Source organism: Ictidomys tridecemlineatus, chromosome 11, assembly GCF_052094955.1.
Source record: "Ictidomys tridecemlineatus isolate mIctTri1 chromosome 11, mIctTri1.hap1, whole genome shotgun sequence".
NCBI lineage: Eukaryota > Metazoa > Chordata > Mammalia > Rodentia > Sciuridae > Ictidomys > Ictidomys tridecemlineatus.
This window is the reverse complement of record NC_135487.1, coordinates 22,392,136-22,411,119: the sequence shown is the minus strand read 5'-3', so window position 1 is coordinate 22,411,119 and position 18,984 is coordinate 22,392,136. Positions and strand designations below refer to the sequence as shown.

General features: G+C 38.3%; 2 protein-coding genes across 5 annotated transcripts in view; one reads left to right on the top strand and one right to left on the bottom strand.

Annotated features, from left to right (window-relative positions):
- Positions 1-15,835, top strand: part of Sync (syncoilin, intermediate filament protein) — a 25,309-nt gene extending 9,474 nt beyond the window's left edge. The window contains exons 3-5 of one of the 4 annotated variants that reach the window (XR_005735071.2): positions 8,581-8,705; positions 8,871-9,216; positions 10,064-15,835. Coding sequence is in view for 3 of the 4 variants with exons in the window: in XM_078025830.1 (XP_077881956.1) it covers positions 8,581-8,705; positions 8,871-8,964 (219 nt within the window). In the remaining variant the exon portion in view is untranslated. Of the gene's footprint in view, positions 1-8,580; positions 8,706-8,870 lie in introns of all 4 variants that reach the window. The other 3 variants (XM_005317763.5, XM_021735177.3, XM_078025830.1) reach the window with 3 other exon arrangements.
- Positions 11,139-18,984, bottom strand: part of Rbbp4 (RB binding protein 4, chromatin remodeling factor) — a 19,299-nt gene continuing 11,453 nt past the window's right edge. The window contains exons 9-12 of the mRNA XM_005317761.4: positions 17,800-17,876; positions 17,515-17,572; positions 17,189-17,299; positions 11,139-12,171 (exon numbers count right to left, since the gene is read on the bottom strand). Coding sequence (XP_005317818.1) covers positions 12,106-12,171; positions 17,189-17,299; positions 17,515-17,572; positions 17,800-17,876 — 312 coding nt within the window. The 3' untranslated portion in view covers positions 11,139-12,105. The remainder of the gene's footprint in view (positions 12,172-17,188; positions 17,300-17,514; positions 17,573-17,799; positions 17,877-18,984) is intronic.

Here is an 18,984-nt window from a genome sequence, read left to right as displayed (position 1 = left end):
TAAAGTTATTATTATTTTTTTAAGGTACTGAGGATTGAACTCAAGACTGTTGTACCACTGAGCCACATACCCAGCCCCTATTTTGTATTTTATTTAGAGACAGGGTCTCACTGTGTTGCTTTGTGCCTCACTTTTGCTGAGGCTAGTTTTGAACTTGTGACCCTCCTGCCTCAGCCTCCCAAGTTGCTGGGATTACAGGTGTGTGCCATTGCAACTGGCTCAAAATAAATGAAAAGAACGATGATACATTTCAGTGGCAGAACACTTTGCCTATGTGTGAGGTCCTGGGTTCAACCCCCAGACTGCCAAACCAAAGCCAAACACTTTATGCCTTCCTGGAGATTTTGGTGTATCCTTAAGGGAACATGTCCTCTATTAAAAATGGCTGCACTCACTTGATTAAATATTTTGTCCAGGTTTCTGTGTCTGTATTATGAAAACAATGGGGTTTGGTCATGCATGGGTATATTCCTTTCTTTGTGGGGGGTGGGGTACTAGGGTTTGAACCGGAGTGATTTACCATTGAGCTACATCCCCAGCCCTTATTTTTGAGACAGAGTTTACTAAGTTGCTGAGGCTCACCTCAAACTTGCAATCCTCCTGCCTCAGTCTCCCCCGGTCGCTGGGATTATAGATGTGTGTCACTGTACCCAGATGGATGTTTTAAAATTATTCATCAAACACTCACTCACTCACCCAATATCCACATTGATTTTTTTTTTTAAGGAAGGGGGGTGGGAAGAGGGTGAGGAGAGAAAGAAAGAGGGGGAGAGAGGGGGAGAGGGAGGGAGGAGGACAGAGGGGGAGAGAGAGAAGTTGATTTTTTTATTGGTTCACAATGCTAGTGAAAGGGCAATTATTTATTCAGTACTTTATTAAGTACTGTCCTTAACAACTAAAACTCAAGTAGATATTATGTTAATAATTGTAACTCAGGGTAAAAAGTAATGGATATAAGAGATGTGCAAGTAAGAGGGCTATGGGATATTTTTAGCTACAGGGTTAAATCAGAGAACTCATCATGGAAAAAGGTGGAATTTGAGCTATGAATTGTAGGAAGAATTTAGACCTGTGTTGTCCAGTGGAAATCTAATATAAATCACATATATATTTGAAATTTCCAGTAACTATATTAAAAAAGAAAATTAGGTGAAAGAAGTTTAAAAATGTGTGTGTGTGTGTGTGTGTGTACAAATACATACACACACTTTTTGGAGGTAAAAGGCAGGGGGCTACTGGGGGTTGAACTTAGGGACACTTTACCACTGAGCCACATCCCCAGACCTTTTTTTTTTTTTTTTTTTTTTTTTTAGGTGTTTTATTAGAGACAAGGTCTCACTGACTTGCTTAGTGCCTTGCTTTTGCTGAGGCTGGCTTTGAACTTGGCGATCCTCCTGCCTCAGCCTCCTGAGCTGCTGGGATTACAGGGGTCCTTTTTTGAGACATAGTCTCTTGAGGTTGTCCATTCTTGCCTTGATCTTGTGATCTTCCTAACTCAGTCTTTTGAGTTGCTGGGATTACAGGCATAAATCACTGAGCCTGGAAGTTTTAACATTTTATCTAACCCTAAATATCCAAAATATAGTATCTTGGCTGCAGGTAAAAGGTGAAAAGCTGGGGCTGGAGATGTGGCTCAAGCGGTAGCGCGCTCGCCTGGCATGCGTGTGGCCTGGGTTCGATCCTCAGCACCACATACCAACAAAGATGTTGTGTCCGCCGAAAAGTAAAAAAAAAAAATAAATATTGAAAATTCTCTCTCTCTCTCTCTCCTCTCTCTCTCTCTCTTTAAAAAAAAAAAAAGGTGAAAAGCCCTTGTTAAGGTGAATTGTGAAGGTAGGTTGGGTTGGAGTACCTTGAAGTTTATTTAAAAAAATTTTATGGTACTGGGGTTTGAACCCAGGGGGGCTCTACCACCAAATTATATCCCCAGTTCTTTTTTTTTTTTAGTTGTAAATGGATCATTTATTTATTTATATGCAGTGCTGAGGATTGAACCCAGGGTCTCACATATGCCAGGCAAGTGCTCTACCGCTGAGTCACAACTCCAGCTCCCCGTCCTCTTTTTTTGATACAGGCCTCAAACTTGCTATCCTCCTGCCTCAGCCTCCCAAACTGCTGGTACAGGACTCTGAAACCCAAACTAATCATCTGGATTTTATTCAGTAGCTAGTTGCATAATTAAAGACTTTTATTTATTTTTTAATTAAAGGCTTTTAATTAGGAGTAACATATATCATTCTCTACTATTAGAAAGTACTGGTGGTAGTGTGAAAATGGGCCAGACCAAGGTCAAAGGAGGCTACTTAAGAAGTTATTGTAGGGCTGGGGATCTAGCTTAGTTGGTAGAGTGCTTGCCTTGCATGCAGAAGGCCCTGGGTTCAATCCTCAGCAACACACACACACACACACACACACACACACAAATAATAATAAAGTCTTAAAAAAGCTAGCTGTAATCCCAGTGGTGAGGCACTAAGTAACTCAGTGAAACCCTCTCTCTAAATAAAATACAAAGTAGGGGTGAGGATGGGGCTCAGTGGTAGAGTATTTCCCTGAGTTCAATTCCCAGTACCAAAAAAAGGAAGCTATTCTAGGTGAGATTATAACCAATGGTGCAATGGTGGTGGGACTAAAAGGGGGTTTCCAGAACAATTATAGCTAGGCACCTGTAATCCCACCAATCCCAGTGATTTGGTGGCTGAAGCAGGAAGATCACAAGTTTTAGGCCAAACTGGGCAATTTAGTGTGACTCTGTTACAAAATAAAAAGGACTGGGGGTGTGGCTCAGTGTAGAGCACCCTTGAATTCAATCCTCAGTACCAATAAATAACAATTGCCAAATAAACTTGGTGATTTGATGAGACGTCAAAGAGGAGGCTAAAATTTCAAGCAAGGATAACTAAGATGGTGATGCCATAAAATGGGAATTTTCTGCTTTAGTTTTTTGACATAGCACCAGTTATTTTCCCCAGTGATTTCCAGCACTTTACTGGGTTTGTTTCACATCTCATGATCTGTTCAGCTTTCTAAGGAGAGTTAAATGACACACACCCTTGATGTGAGTTTCTGCTATCAATTATACCATAAGTTAAACAGGAATCAGGGTTTGAAGGACCTAATTCTTCTTTTTGAAATGGCTTTCTAAAATGTATTTGTCAAAGTTTTTCCTATTTTCATCTGATTACTTTTCAAGGGTGCCCCTTTAATTCTTAGACTGTGCTCTTAGAATTTGCAGTTCATGAGGGATACCAGATTTTAAAAGTAATACATTTCATAAAACCTAAGCATTAATTTCAAGATGTTAAAATGTGAAAGTCTTGGAAGCACTTTCCTGAAATCCTAAAGTTTTGGAAGGCTGAGGCAGGAGGATGGCAAAATCAAGTCCAACCTGGGAAACTTAATAAGATCATCGCAAAATGAAAAAAAAAAAAAAAAAGAGCAGGGAATGTTGCTCAGTGGTAAAAGTGCCTTTGAGTTCCATCATCAGTACCAGAAGAAAAAAAAAAAGTGAAAATCTTAGTGAAATCAATGAAATGATACATTTCAATGTGACAAACAGTGTTAACTGTTATAGGAATAAAGCACTTTATCAATGACAACAGGTATGCTTACTCCTGCCTGTGGAAAAAAGGAGAAATTTTACAGAGGATTAGTAATAGCCAATCATTCACATATACCTCTATTAGGGAGATGTGAAGTATTTGGAAAATTATAAAATGGAGGGGACACTGAAGTCCTTTGTCCAGGGTTATTCAGCTTGTGAGTGATGCAGTGAGGATGTAACCCTGAGCAATTTGGCCCAAGTCCACACAATGAATTCTTCAGAGCTGTGCCTTGAAGTCATTGAGAAGGTAGGGAATGGTATTCTAGACAGAGGGAACAGTTCATACAAAAGCAAAGAGATGCAAAAGGACATTTCGTTTTGGGAAGTGAGCTCAGTGTGGCTGAATCACAAAGAAATCAAGTAGTAGGCATGAAGCTAGGGAGGCAGACTGGGACCAGAGTGTAAAAAAAGATTTTCTCTGAAGGCAGACCCTTTCGAAAAACAAATTTTACAAATTTAGGTAAGCACTCTTATCATTGAGCTACTCCCCCAGCACTTTATTTTATACACAATAGGTGAAAGAGTAGCAAGGGCACTTGTTTGGCTTCTGCCTGGCCTTCCACCAACAGTTTTTCTAGAAAGAGCCTGCCATCTCTGAATGACAAAAATGGAGTTGCAGGAGTATGAACTCTTAAGTTAACAGCAAATCCTGGCTCAATAACTAACTGGGAAACTAGATGCTTAAGCTCTGTGGTTCAGCCTCCTCACATATAAAATGGGATTAATCTATCAAATCACAAGGTTGCAAGGAGTGAGCTAATAAGTTAGTATCTACAAAGCTCTTGCACAGCTATATGCACTCCTGAGGCAGCACTTTGGATGGTAAGTTGAGAGTGTGGAAAGACCACTTAGATCTTATGAGAGAATATGGAGGTTTTTGAGGTCAAACTGGTAGGATTTGGTGACAGCTTGCAGTAGGTGGGATGAGAGATTTGCTGAGGATGATAAGTTTTTAGTTTAATCACTGCTTTAATATGGAATATATTTACCATCGGCATATTTCATACCAACAAATGTAGGGCACTAGATGTGGTAAGACATAAGAACCTACAATCAGATTTGGGAGTTACAAATGGGTTACCAAAAAAAAAAAAAAAAAAAGGCAATGTAATAAGGGGGCAGATGCTAAAAGCCACGGCCACATTTTCTTTCACCCTCTCACAACCAACTTGTGTTTTAGCCATCCCTAAATCACCTGCAATTCCAGTGAGATACCACATTTCCCACAATTTCATGTCTGGTACCTTTTTTTTTTTTTTTTTTTGGTGGTAGTGGTACAAGGGATTGAACACTGGGCTATATCCCCTGGCTTTTCTTTTTCAATTTTGAGTCAGGGTCTTGCCAACTTGTGAGGCTGACATCAAACTTGCAATCCTCCTGCCTTAGCCTATTCATTACCTAATTCTTTTGGGGATCCTTATTTACTTTTTATATGTAGTGCCGAGATCAAACCCAGTGCTTCACACATGCCAGCCCCTGTTACCCAATTCTTACTCTTCTTTAAGCCCTTGTCTGATTCGTCCCGTTTTCCCTAATATTTTTTTATTTGTAGTTGTAGATGGACAGCATGCCTTTAATTTGCTTTTATGTGGTGTTGAAGATCAAACCCAGTGCCTCACATGTACAAGGCAAGCACTCTGCCATTGAGCTACAGCCTCAAGCCCTCCCCAATAATTATTTTTTAAATATTTATTTAAAAAATTTTTTTTTGTTGTTTTAGGTGGACACAATATCTTTATTTTTATGTGGTGCTGAGGATTGAAACCAATACCTCGCACATGCCAGGCCAGCGCGCTACCACTTGAGCCACAACCCCAGCCCCACAATACCTTCATTTTATTTATTAATTGTTAATGGACCTTTGTTTTATTTGGTTATATGTGGTGCTAAGAATCGAACCCAGTGACTCACACATGGTAGGCAAGTGCTCTGCCAATGAGCCACAATCCCAACCCAATACCTTTATTTTTATGTGGGGCTGAGGATCAAACCCAGGCCCTGCCCGTGATAGGCAAGAGCTCTACCGCTGAGCCATAATCTCAGTCCCCTAATAATTCTTATTGTGCAACAGATGCCCTTTTTTTAAAAACATATTTTTTTTAATTTTAGGTGGACACAATATTTTATGTGGTGCCGAGAAACGAACCCAGTGCCTCATGCATGCTAGGCAAGTGTGTTACCAATTGAGCCACATCCCCAGCCCTGCCCTTCTTGTTTTCAAAGCACCTATTACATGTTACCATTGTTCTATCCATGCCCCTCTCCTGAAATAGAGTAAGTACCTACGTAGAAACTATTAGGAATACTGCCAAAAGTACACCTTTGTCAGATTTGGTTTGGGGGCTACTATAGACACGTACTAATCCTCAGATAATGGGTAAAGTGTAGGCTGGGGAAGGCAGAGAATGAGTCGAGCTGCCTTGGTGTTAAGTAGGAAGGAGCAAAGGCATTACCAACTTAATTGACATGCAAACTATAGTGTCATTTTTTCTAATGGCCACATTAAAAATGTAAGAAACATGTGAAGCCAAATATGGTGGCTCACACATTCAATCTCAGCAACATGGGAGGTTGAGGCAAAATAATAAGTTCGGGGCAAGACTCAGCAACTCATATGAAAAGATCCTGTCTCAAACTAAAAAATAAAAAAGGCAGTAGGGTATAACCAGGTGAGGGGATGCATACCTGTAATCCCAGTGGTGCAGGAGAAACTTGGATTCAAAGCCAGCCTGAGCAATTTAGCGAGGTCCTAAGCAACTCAGCAAGACCCTGTCTCTAAAATATAAAAAAAGGGCTGAGGATGTGGCTCAGTGGTAAAGCACTCCTGGAACCAAAAAAGGGGGGGGGGCTAGAATGCAACTCAGTAACAAAACGCCCTTGGGGTTCAATCCCCAGTATCCCCCCTACTCTGAAAAAAGATGAAATTAATCCAACATAAAAATGTACTTACTTCAACAAATATTTTACTATTATTCTTAGAACTATGTTTTATTTACATCCATAGCACAGCTCAATTCAGACTAGCTATATTTCAAATACTCAACCACATATTAGTGGCTTCCTATTGGACAGCTCAAGGTGAGAGAAAAATATTCTCATGGAAGAATGGATCCAGATTACAGGTGTGCCCCACCACACCCAGCTATGTTGGAGGCTGGGGCAAGAGGATTACAAAATCTAAGCCCTTTGGTAATTTATACCCACCCCTCCCCCCCAAAAAAGTAATGTAGGTTCAAACCAAAGGGTCTGAATGCCCCTAAATAAAATGGAAAGCTTTAGGATTTTGAGATAAAACAATTTTTATTTAATTTTGGACAGGGTTCTCTCACTAATTTGCTGAGGCTGGCCTTGAACTTGCATTCTACCTCAGCTCCCCTTTGCTGGGATTACAGGTATGCACCACCATGCCCAGCTAGCAGCATACTACATAGGATTAAAACTGAAGACAGTCCTCACTGCCACTATATGGATTCATTTCAGTGAGGCTGTTCCAGAGCTAATTTCTGATGGTACAGACTGCTTTCACAACCACATATTTCTGTCTCACCAATAGATCTGCTAGGTAAATCAGGGCAGCAGTATAAAAATGGCTCCCTTCAGATGACACTTGGTTGGTAAGGTTGCATCTTTTTAGAGTTGTGCCCAGGCATGGTGGGGTACTAAAAGAAATAGCCTTTGATAGTGCTGACAAAAGCTGAGATTCAGCAAAATCATCAAATGAAGATTCATGTACCGTAGGTGCAGTATCCAAGGCTGTCTCAGAACAGTTTATTTAGATCCCTCTAATCATAGCATGTGCCCCAACTGGATTCCTATTTAGTATTCTTCAGTCTGCCCCTTTACAATATACCTTTCCATGTCAACACCCTTTCCCTCCCCCAGAGCTTTAAGGTTCCAAGCCAGTTACCAGCTAAGCCAAAGACTTATTTGCTTGACATTTGCCTTACTGCCTTTCCAGGCATTAATCTGAGGCAGGGACAATTTACAGAATGCACCTCAGACTGTTCTTGGCAGAAAAGGAAGTGGACACTTATCTTGAGGGCTGAAGGGACTCCTCCTAGGCATAGTATCACATTTTCCAACTTAGAACTTTTTTTCCATTACTCTGGATCAAACCCAGGGGTGCTTAACCTGAGTTAAAGTAGGACCAGCTCCTACTTTTTCTTAAAGATCTTTTAAGACAGGATCTTGCTAAGTTCTCAGGCTGGCTTTAAACTTGGGATCTTCTGAGTATCTACATTACAGGCATGTGCCACCACAGCTGGCCCAACTTAGAACTTTTGAACAAGGCTGGAGATGTAGCTAAGAGGTATAGCACTTACCTAACATGTACAAGGCCCTGGGTTTGATCCCCAGAACTACCCTTTTTATTTTAAGACAGGGTCCAAGTTGCTTAGAACCTTGCTAAATTGCTGAGGCCAACTCTTGAACTTGCTCCTTCTACCCCTCAGCCTCCTAGCCTCTGGGTTTTATAGGTATGTGCTGCCATGCAAGGCCCCAGCATTACATTAAAAAAAAAAATCTACACACACAATTTTTCCTCATACAAATATTGAATTTGGTTTCAGTATTGAAATAATCTTTAAAACCTGAAGTCTGATAAACAATTTATGAAGGAAGTACAGATAAATCCTTAATGTCCTTTAAGCCTTTACAAAGATAAAAATAAACTTTAATAGGTTCCTAAAAGGAAAAAATTTTAAGAACGTCAGCCAGTTGCTGGGGCCTTGAATTCTTAATCCTTCTGCCTCACCTCCTGAGGGGCTGGGGATTACAGTCAAGCCACCATTTTCAAAAGCAGTTCACTATGTTAAAATACAACCTGTTTGATCTTAAGTTGCCTTTTACTATCAAGATGATACAAGTCTCAACACTGCTGTGAAGATTAAACAATGTACAAGAAAGTGATTTATAAACTATGAGTAACATCAAATTTTTGTTGGTGCATTAGAAATATTCTTGGCCTTTCCATGCAGGAACAGCTGGAGGAAATGGAAGAACGACAGAGGCAGTTAAGAAGTGGAGTGCAACTCCAGCAACAGAAGAACAAAGAGATGGAGCAGCTAAGGATCAGTCTTGCTGAAGAGCTCTCAACTTATAAGTCAGTTTTTGCTGCCACTCAAATCTCATCTAACATTAGTTGAGGGGAGGGGGAAAGCTCGGGAAAAATTTCACTTCACAGTAGAAAACAAAAAATGATCTGGGAAATGATTTTCAAATTGTGCTCATCCAGGAACAGATGGAAAATGGCTCTCTCTTTTTAAAGGGCTATGCTTCCCAAGAGCCTGGAACAGGCTGATGCTCCCACTTCTCAGGCAGGTGGAATCGAGACACAGTCTCAAGGTGATCTTTGTGGGTAACAGAGTGGTATTTGTATTGTTTCTGCTTTTCTAACAATACTAATTATTGTCTTTTTTTCCCCCACCCCTAATGTGACCTAATTACCATTAGGAAATCTGTAAACAGATAAAACACCTAGGCTCTGAGCATTCTCAGTTCTTTACCCTACCCCACCCACACCTCCTGTTCAGTTTCCTCAGTATAAATCAGAAGGCAGCTGTGCTATCAAATTCAGACCATGACAAAGGTGGCCAACAAGAGGGCTAAATTAAGTAAGTCACAAAGCTGTATTTCAGACTTTTAACTTAGGGCCTAGCAAAACTGAAAGAATTTTTCTTAATAATGAATTATTCCAGACCCCTGGGATCTTATAACATGTCCTTATTCTTTATATATAAAGTCTAAATTCCCTTAAAAAGTCTGTCAGTTGTGCACTGTTATCAATGCCCATTTCTTCCATTTATTTCCTACTTAAACTTACATCTTGGATACAAAATCACAAGTAACTATTGGAGCCAATACTCTACTTTCTAGGACTTTCTTTTACTGTGTCTTATCTAGATATAATTTATTATGCTTATTGTTGGATTAACTACAAATTGTGGGCAATGATCTTTCAAATACCTCTGTATGAACAGGAAAAGAAAGACAATGCTCATTTCTAAAGAAATGAAAGTGGCCAGGTACAGTGGCATGTGCCTGTAATCCCAGTGGCTCAGGAGGCTGAGGTAGGAGTATCCAAAATTTGAGGCCAGTCTCAGCAATGTACTAAGGCCCCATCTCAAAATAAGGCCAGGGATGTGGCTTAGTGGTAAAAGCCCCTCTGAGTTCAATTCCCCAGGACTGGGAAGAGGGGGGGGGGGGAATACTCATGTGAAGTATTCCTGAGAGAAATTTTAACTACCCCAGTCTTCACCATCATATAGATAACCATTCGTTGTTTTGCAAGTATGAGGCTTCTAAATATTTGCTAGGGCAACGTCACCCCTGATCATATGTAAATTATATTCCTCAACATAGCCTGTAGAAACTAACTTTAGAAGTTCAATATTTCTAATGGTAGTATTTCAAGTTGTAGAAAGTATAAACTTATTCTTTTTCTTTTCCTTAACCTTACAGGGGCTGTTTAGAAATGTATGGCCAAATCTGTAATCCAGAAACAAAAAAAACTTATTAGCAAAGGATCACTGAATACCCTTGTGACACACTTCTTCCCAAATGGACGAGAGTACCAGAATTTGATGAGCAATTCACCTGTGGAAATTTGTATAAAAAGATTTTAGGAGTGGCTGGAAGCAGAACACCAGTCAACTTTTAGCTGGATCCTACTTTGTAGGCTGCTGATACTGATCTCAAAACACTAATGGAAAAATGCCTTTTATCTGCCAGCAGCAACGCTCACATGCAGAGTAAATGATGAATGTATGGACACATCTTGAAGTATTGTGAAAAATGTATTTTGCCTTATGTTCACCCAAACCAAAAACATGTTTGGAACAAAACTGGGGTCAAAAAGGCAACTGTTAGAATTCTTTTGTGCCATGAGTGTTAGATTTTAAATGAATCCTCTTATATAGTTTACTTTTTCTTAAGGGCTATACATATTCACATGGTATATTCTTAAAAATTGTGTCAAAATAATTTTCACTATACTCTGAAATAACTGACTTGGAGAAAAGGAACCCATCCAGATTTGAACCTCATGGTGTAAGATTTCAGATTTCCCAAAGACCTTTACAGTTTTGGGGTCTATTCTGCCAAAACAAAACTAAGTGACTGGAAAGAATCAGGCATGTTATCTTGTTTTGGCATTTGGTGATAGAGGTTAGAAACAACAGGTTCTAAAATCCTTTAAGTACAAACTCCAGTGAAAAACATACTAGGGAGAGGCAACCCTGTGAGATAAGCCTTAAACACCTTTCCCAAATTTAAATTCTGCCTTAAACACACTGCCTTTGAAAAATTTTTAGAGTCTGTGTTGTTCTCTAGGGTTAGACTTCAAAAAGATGTCATTTTATTGCACCTTAGTCTGTATATCTCTAGTTCTGTGTTTTATGTCTTGCACTTTTCCCTAGGAAGGAGTAAAGCTCTTTTCTATAGCTCTTGGCCTATTATATTTAATTCTACTCTTGATAGCTAGGGGATGGGTGTTTGATGGATGTTATATACTAAATAAAACCCATTGGCATAGGGCTATGTAGAAAAGCAATTTATTCCATTATAAGCACTTACACAGTTAGTCATGGGAGTAATAGGCCTGCTGATAAAACAGGTCACCCAAAATGCAGATGGTATCAAACTAGTGGTCAAGGACCAACTCCTAAAAAAAAAAAAAAAAAAAAAAAAAAGCAACTCTTATCAAGGATTAATTTAATTTTAAAAACATACAAGCTATCAATTCACTCTTCTCAACTTGACAGTATACCCGTGGTACAACTGTCAGGTAAAAACATACATCTTTACAACTTGGTGGTCCCAAGTTAAAAAAAAAAAAAAAAAAAAACAAAAAACAAAAAACAAAAAGAACAAACAAAAAAAAAAACCATTTCACATAAAGGTAAGGAATAATATGAAAACAGCTCAAGAAATACACTAACAAGCAAAAATATATGGGAAAGGAGGAACATGTAGTTTTGACTTAACTGTAGAAATCAAGAGGAGACTGGTCTACATAGGAAAATGTGCATCCTGGAAAGTCAGGTGTGAAGATTTTAGAGTAGGAATCTATATGACTTGAATCTCCCCTAATTCCTGAATAAAAATGACATCTTGCGGTATTTATACTTCATGGCTCAGACACCTACCTCACTTGGCTCTATTCCTTACTCACTCTAGCTTTTACTTAAATGAGTCCAAAAAACTTGGGGATATAGCTTAAGAAGAAAAATAACCACACATAATATTCCCCTTTCTGTAGCTACTTTAGACCCGGGTTTGTTACTAGAAAATTCCTGAAGAAAATTTAAATAAGTCTGGCTTTGCTGAATAAAGTATCCCAGTTAATATTTAGAAAACACCCACTGTTTGGGCTAATAGCAATTGTTGGTGGTACCTATATAGAGGGATAGCTGAACAAAGTCTGTGTCTCAAAACCAGTGTTAAATCAATCTCAGGGTTGAGAGGGAAAAAAGGGGAGTCTAAAATCACAAGTGCAGACACATCTAGGATCCTTGTCCTTCAGGATCCACACTTCCTTCAGGATCTTCATCATTATAGATGTTCTCTGCCTGCCAAAAACAAGAAAAAACGGATATTTAGTAAACACGAAGGCTATTCTTTCTTTCTCTCTTTCTTTTGGTGGTGCTGGGGATTGAACCAATGGCCTTGTGCATTCGAGGCACACACTCTACCAACTGAGCTATATCCCCAGCCCAAGGCTATTATTTCAAGTCAAGATTTCTAATTATTTGACTCTGCCATTGCTGGATAACTGCAGCTCTAAAGAATCTGTAATGTAATCAATCAAAGAGTGGGTATGGCTGCATTCCTCTAAAATAGGCAGCTGGTCAAAGGTCCCTGGATTAGGACATTCCCACAAAAAAAAGTTTGGATACTGCTTATCTTGATAACCAACATTCTTGAGTCCTCTCATCAGATATTAATAGCCCCAAAGTAAATACAAGCCAAGTGTCCACCAAATGATGAATGGAAAAATTATGTATCTCCACATTGTATGACCCCATTTTTAATATGTTCCAAATAGCCTAATTCACATAGTAAACAGATTGGTGGCTTCAGGCAAATTGTGTGTGTGTGAGAACTATGGAAATATAGAATCGATGGCTTATGGGTACAGGTTTCTTTTTGGGTTGATGAAAATGTTATAAAATTGGTTGTAGTGATGGATGCACAACTCTTTAGTGTAGCAAAAACCACTGACTAATAAACCTGTAGACAAATAAAAAAAATTCACCTAAAAAGATCTTATGTCCAAATCTTGATTCGTTTTTAAAAAAGTGCTCTTACACAAAACACTTGATATTGCCAGAAGCATAACTTAAAATACAGAAACAACTTTCATTTGGGCAAAATGCATTGTTCTTAGAGAATAGACTGTACCCAAATTGCTAGGCTTGATGCTGCAGACGATGGGATAGTCTTTTATCTTCAGAATCTTGTGATGTGATTGCAGAGAAAAGGAATACATATCATTCCTAACACAAAATATGCTGTCTTTTTTCCTGACACCGAGTAGGCAAAACTCAATCCAATTCTAATACTAACTATCCAAGGTTAGCATCACTCAACAGGTTTAAGGTTCAGTCCCATAAGACTGTCCTGTTCTCAAATTAAAAAAAAGTTTTGCATGACACCCACATACATGGTTTGATAATTTGCTAGAATGATTCACAGAACTCAAGAGTTTGTTATTTTTCTCTCTAGTGCGGGGGATGAAACTCAGGGCCTCATGCATACTAGGGCTGATGTATAGCCCCAGTTCCACTTTTGCTTTGTATCAGTGTTTATTATAAAGCATTTAACAGAGAACCAAATGTGCAGAGTAGGCTCAAAAATTCCATTAAGTCCCTGGGCATGCCACTCTCCCAGCACGTCAATATATTTACTAACCTGGAAGCTCATCAAATTACGAGTTCAATCTCCAGATTTCCCTAGTCCCCTGGCTAGTAAGCGGGGGCTAAAAAGTTCCAAATACTTAATCTACTGTTTGGTCTTTCTGATGACTAGCTCACGAGGATATTTAGAGGCTCCATCAACCTCACCTTTACATCACAAACCCAGGTGTGGTCTAAAGGTTGTCTTGTTAAAATACTTGTTATTCAGTGTCTTGAGCAAAAAGACAGTTACCACTTTGAATATTCCAAGCATTTCTTAGGAATTATGCCAAGAAATGAGACAAAGATGAAATATTTACTTAGTATTATATCACATTTCTAAAAAGGTAATTAAAGTAACATTTGAGAATGGAGGACGTTCTAGGCCTTGGAGGAGATGTAGTTCTATCTCCTAAACATTTCCCCAACTACTACCAATATACCTTCAAATGATAATCTACCCACAGCAACCCATTTCACTTTCCCACCGGAACTCTTTAAAGTTTTTATGTTAATTTTGAATGGATGTATTACAAAGAGGTTAAGGTAGATTTTGGTGATATATTTCAAACATCTTTATTGTAAAAAATACAATATAGAAACATGAAGAAAAAAAATCAAGTACTGCCTAACTCGATATATTGAACACATGTTGGCAATCTTAGCGGGGTGTGTGTGTGTGCTGAGGATTGAACCCAGGAGGGTTTTACCACTGAGCTACATCCTCAACCATTTTTATTTTTAAATGCTTTTTAAAAAAAATACCTTTATTTACTTTTATGGTGCTGAGGATGGAACCCAGGGCCTCATACGTGCTAGGTGAGCACTCTACCGCTGAGCAACAACCCCAGCCCCTAGTTTTGAGAGAAGGCCTTGATAAGTTGCTGAGGCTGGCCTTGAATGTGGGCCTGCTTCAGCCTCCCACGCTACTGAAATTACAGTTGGGTACTACCACACCCAGTGGAAACAGCCTCCTAAACAGAGTTGTCTCTTAGTATCCTGAGGGGGATTGCTTCCAGAACAGCCATCCCTGACAGGCTGCCAAAATATCTCGGTACTTAAATCATTTATATAAAATGGCATAATATTAGCATATAACCTACGCACATCTACCTGTAGATCTTAAGCCTTCTCTAGATTACAATTTCTAATATAAAGGCTGTGCATACAGAGATTGTCATTATTCCCTAAATAACATAATAAAGAAAAAATTTTGTACATGTTCAGTACATACACAATTTTTTAAAAAAATATTTTAAATCCATGGCTATTTTAATTCACCGATATGGAGGGGGCAGCCACAGTTATATACAATTAAACACAGAACTAGAGACACAAAATATTAATATGAAGGATACTATCATGTGGTTCTTTGATCTGCCTTTTTCCTATTTAACCTTACTTCTTTTTGATACACAATATTCACAAGTACAGAGGTAGTACAATTTAATTTCAAAGGCCATAAACACTATTTCATATCTTTAATAATACTATCCATTTTAAGCAAGTTCTGCTTATTAACATGTTCTTTCTCATGGTTGATTGAAAAGCTTTCCTCTAACCCAGCTATCCCAACTCCTCAGTTTATACCCAAAGGACATAAAATCAGCACACCACAGTGATGCAGCCACATCTATATTTATAGCAGCTCAATTCACAATAGCTAAACTATGGAACCAATCTAGATGCCCTTCAACAGATCTAAAGAAAATGTGCTATATACATAATGGAATATTACTCAGTCTTAAAAGAAGAATGAAATCATGGCATCTGCAGAGAAATGGATGGAACTACAGAATATTGTGCTAAATGGAACAAGCCAGTCCCCCCCAAAACAAATGCCAAATTGTTTCCTCTGATAAGTGCATGATGATCCATAGTGGGGGTGGGTAGGGAAGAATGAACTTTGGATTTTCAGAGGGGAGCAAGGGGAGGGGTGGGGCTGCGGGGATGGGAAAGATGGCAGAATGAGATATACATTATTCCCCTATACACTTTATATATAGTGTATACCCTATATACACTACTGGTGTGACTCTGTACCATGCACAGCCAGTGGAATAAGAAGTTGTTCCATTTATGTATAAGGTGTTAAACTGCATTCTACTGTCATGTACAACTTATTGGAACAATTGTAAAATAAATAAATAAAAAAGAAAAAAATAACAAATGACTTTACTTCCAATCCAGAGTTCATCCTACCATATTTTACCAAATAGCAAAGTAAATGGAATGGGGTTGAGTTTGGAATGATGGACTAAATTGGAGACTATGTAAACAAGCCAAAATAAAAACTGTGTACTCTGATAAAAGAACAATAAAAACTTTTTCCTCTAGAGTTTCTTCCTAGTTCTAGATCTACCTAGACACAAAAAGACTCTTGGAATTGATTTCATTTATCATACTTCCATTAAAAAAAAAAAAAAGATAAAAAGTGGTAAAATACATAAACAAAATTATCTTAGTTGTTTTATTTGTATAGTTCAGTGGCATGAAGAACACAATGTTGTATAACCATCCAGAATGTATTTTTTTCCCTTTAGTGGGGTGGGGAGATTAAACTCGGGTGTTCTATCACAGCCTTTTTGAGACCCAGTTCCACTAAATTGCCCAGGCTGATCTTCAAATTGTGATCCTCCTGCCCTAGTCTCCATAAGTACTGGGACTATAGATTTGAGATACCATGCCCAGGAAGAATGTGACAATTTCTTTTACTACTACTATATTTAGACATTAGTCATTATTTATTTATTTGATAGTACTGGGAATTAAACCCAGGGGTTCTCTTACCACTGAGCCACATCCCTAGCTCTTTTTATTTTATTTTTTAAACTTTGAGAAAGGGTCTTGCCTAAGCTGGTCTCAAACTTACAATCCTTCTTGCCTCAGCATCCCGAGAAGTTGGGATTACAGGTATGTGCCATGAATTCAGCTATCATATTTTTAGTGCTGGGACTGAACCAGTGCCTTAGGTTAAGCAAATGTGCTACCACTGAGTTACACCCCAAACATGAATTTTTTTTTTTAAAACCACTGGGTCCTGGGGACTGAACCCAGGGCCTTATGTACACTGATTATTTTTTATTAAATTAAGTGCTCTGAAATTTCAAAGGGTGACTGCCTAAAATTGGGGTATTTTTATAGTCTAGATGGGTTTCAGAGAAATCAGGTAGCATTTCAAGCTGTGATATACCTCCTACGGGCATACATATCTGTATTTATAAGAAGACAGAAGGGAGAAGTATTGCTGAAATAGTATGAAATCTGTTAAGTAAACTAGACTGACAGGTGAAAAGATGAAGACTCCTAGGATTTAAGTCTGGTTAGCTGAACAAGACATGGACACTAGTCAGAAAAAAGGATTGAGGAGAAGGAAAGGGGACTAAGGAGAGTGAAGAAAAGATCAGTTTTATTTGGTTGAGTTTAAAAATAACCAGCAGGGCAATCAGGTGAAGGCAGGTAAAGAATAGTTAAGAGGGGCTGAAGCTGTGGCTCAGCAGTAGAGTGCTTGCTTAGTAAGTTAGGCCCTGGGTTTGATCCTCAGCACCACATAAAAACAAAACAAAGGTATTAAAAAAAAATTCTCTCTCTCTCTCGACTCTCTCTCACTCTCCCTTTAAAAAAAAAAAAAAGAATAAAATATGAAATAGTATTTATCTAAATTCCCCCACTCAAAAGACCAAACACTTACCATTTGCCACACTTGCATGATATTGTCTTCTGATACAGAACAAATCACCCAAGGTTCATTGGGATTCCAGGAGAAATCAGATATCTTGGCAGTGTGACCACCATGAATAAACTATAATAGGGAAGAAAACAGATATGAAATGAGAAAGAAGACATTAAATTACAAACGATTGAAAGAAGTTACAGGCTGGGGTTGTGGCTCAGTGGTAGACTGCTTACCCTGCACATGTGAGGCACTGAGTTCAAGTGTCAGTACCACATAAAAATAAAGTTATTAAAAAAAGAAGTTACAGATTATTTCAATATTGTTTACTGGTTATAACATACCAATAATTCTGGTGGGCCATCTTCTGCATCTTCTGGGGATTGTTCTTCTCCAATTTTACTAGCACAAAAAGATAATTTTAGAAGTTAAAAAAAGATTTTCCCCAAGTAACTACCTTGGGAAAGTGTAAATATAACTTCACAAAGACTAGAAAAATGAGAAATTATATCCCATCTGATTCAAATGTATGATATGTCAAGATCATTGTACTGTCATGTGTAACTAAGTAAAACAAAAAACAAACAAACAAAAAACTTCATAAAGAGAGTAACTAATACAAGACTTACCTTAAATCCCAGACATTCAGTCTACGATCAGTACCACTAGAAGCCAGAATAGTCTCATTGTGAGGTGACCATTGAACCTATACACAAGAATGAAGGAAACAGAAAAGACATGAATTAGGAAAACACACAGACAGACAGACAGACACACACACACACACACACACACTCATTCTAAAGTTATAGTTAACAATTTAAAGATTTTATAAAAAGGAATCAAAAGTATTAAACATTATAGTTAAAATTGACAAATCTAATTTTTTATTAAAATACATTACTAGACCTAAGACATCAACTTCTATTTCACGTTATATTTTTATTTTTAGTTGTAGAGAACGCAATACCTGCTTTTATAGTTTTTTGGTTTTTTTTTAAAAATGTGGTGGTGGGGAAAAAAACCCCAGTGCCTCGTGCATGCAAGGCAAGAGAGCGCTCTACCACTGAGTCACAACCCCATACCCCCATTTCATGTTATACTTTTGAAGATCACACCTCCTTCCCTCCCTCCCTTCCTTCCTTTAGTATTGGGGATTGAATTCAGGGGCACTTTACCACTGAGCCACATACCTAGTCCTTTTTATTTTGAGATAGGATCTTGCTCAGTTGCAGAGGGTCTCACTAAATTGGTGAGGTTGGCCTGGAACTTTTGATCCTCCCATTTCAGCCCTCCACATCATTGGGATTATGGGTATATGCTACTGTGCTTGGCTAAATATATTGGCCATACTTCAACCACAGTATCTAATTCTGGCCTCTAGTCAAATGTAACCCACTTCTGACCTAAGTACTAAAATAACAGATGACACACATACAAAAATTACTTTCTTAAGTACTTATATGGAACTCTGTGGTACACATAAATAAGGCTGATGACAACAATAAAAATTCCTTATAATAATGATCTTAAGTGAAGACTTAAGACAAAATTCAACTAAATACATGCAACAATCACATATTATTTATTACTGGTTGGTAAGAAAGGTGCTGGCTCATGTTACAGAAAAGATGACATTACTGTAAACAAAGAATTTGGATAATCTTCATGCAATAACACCATTTTAAGCAAAGAACAAAGAGGGCAAAGTCAAAATACTCTTTGGGATAAAAAATAAGGTTAAGAGACAAGGTGTACAGAACTATGCCTCACCTAAAACCTAATTAAGATGCCGGCCACACTTATCCATTAGA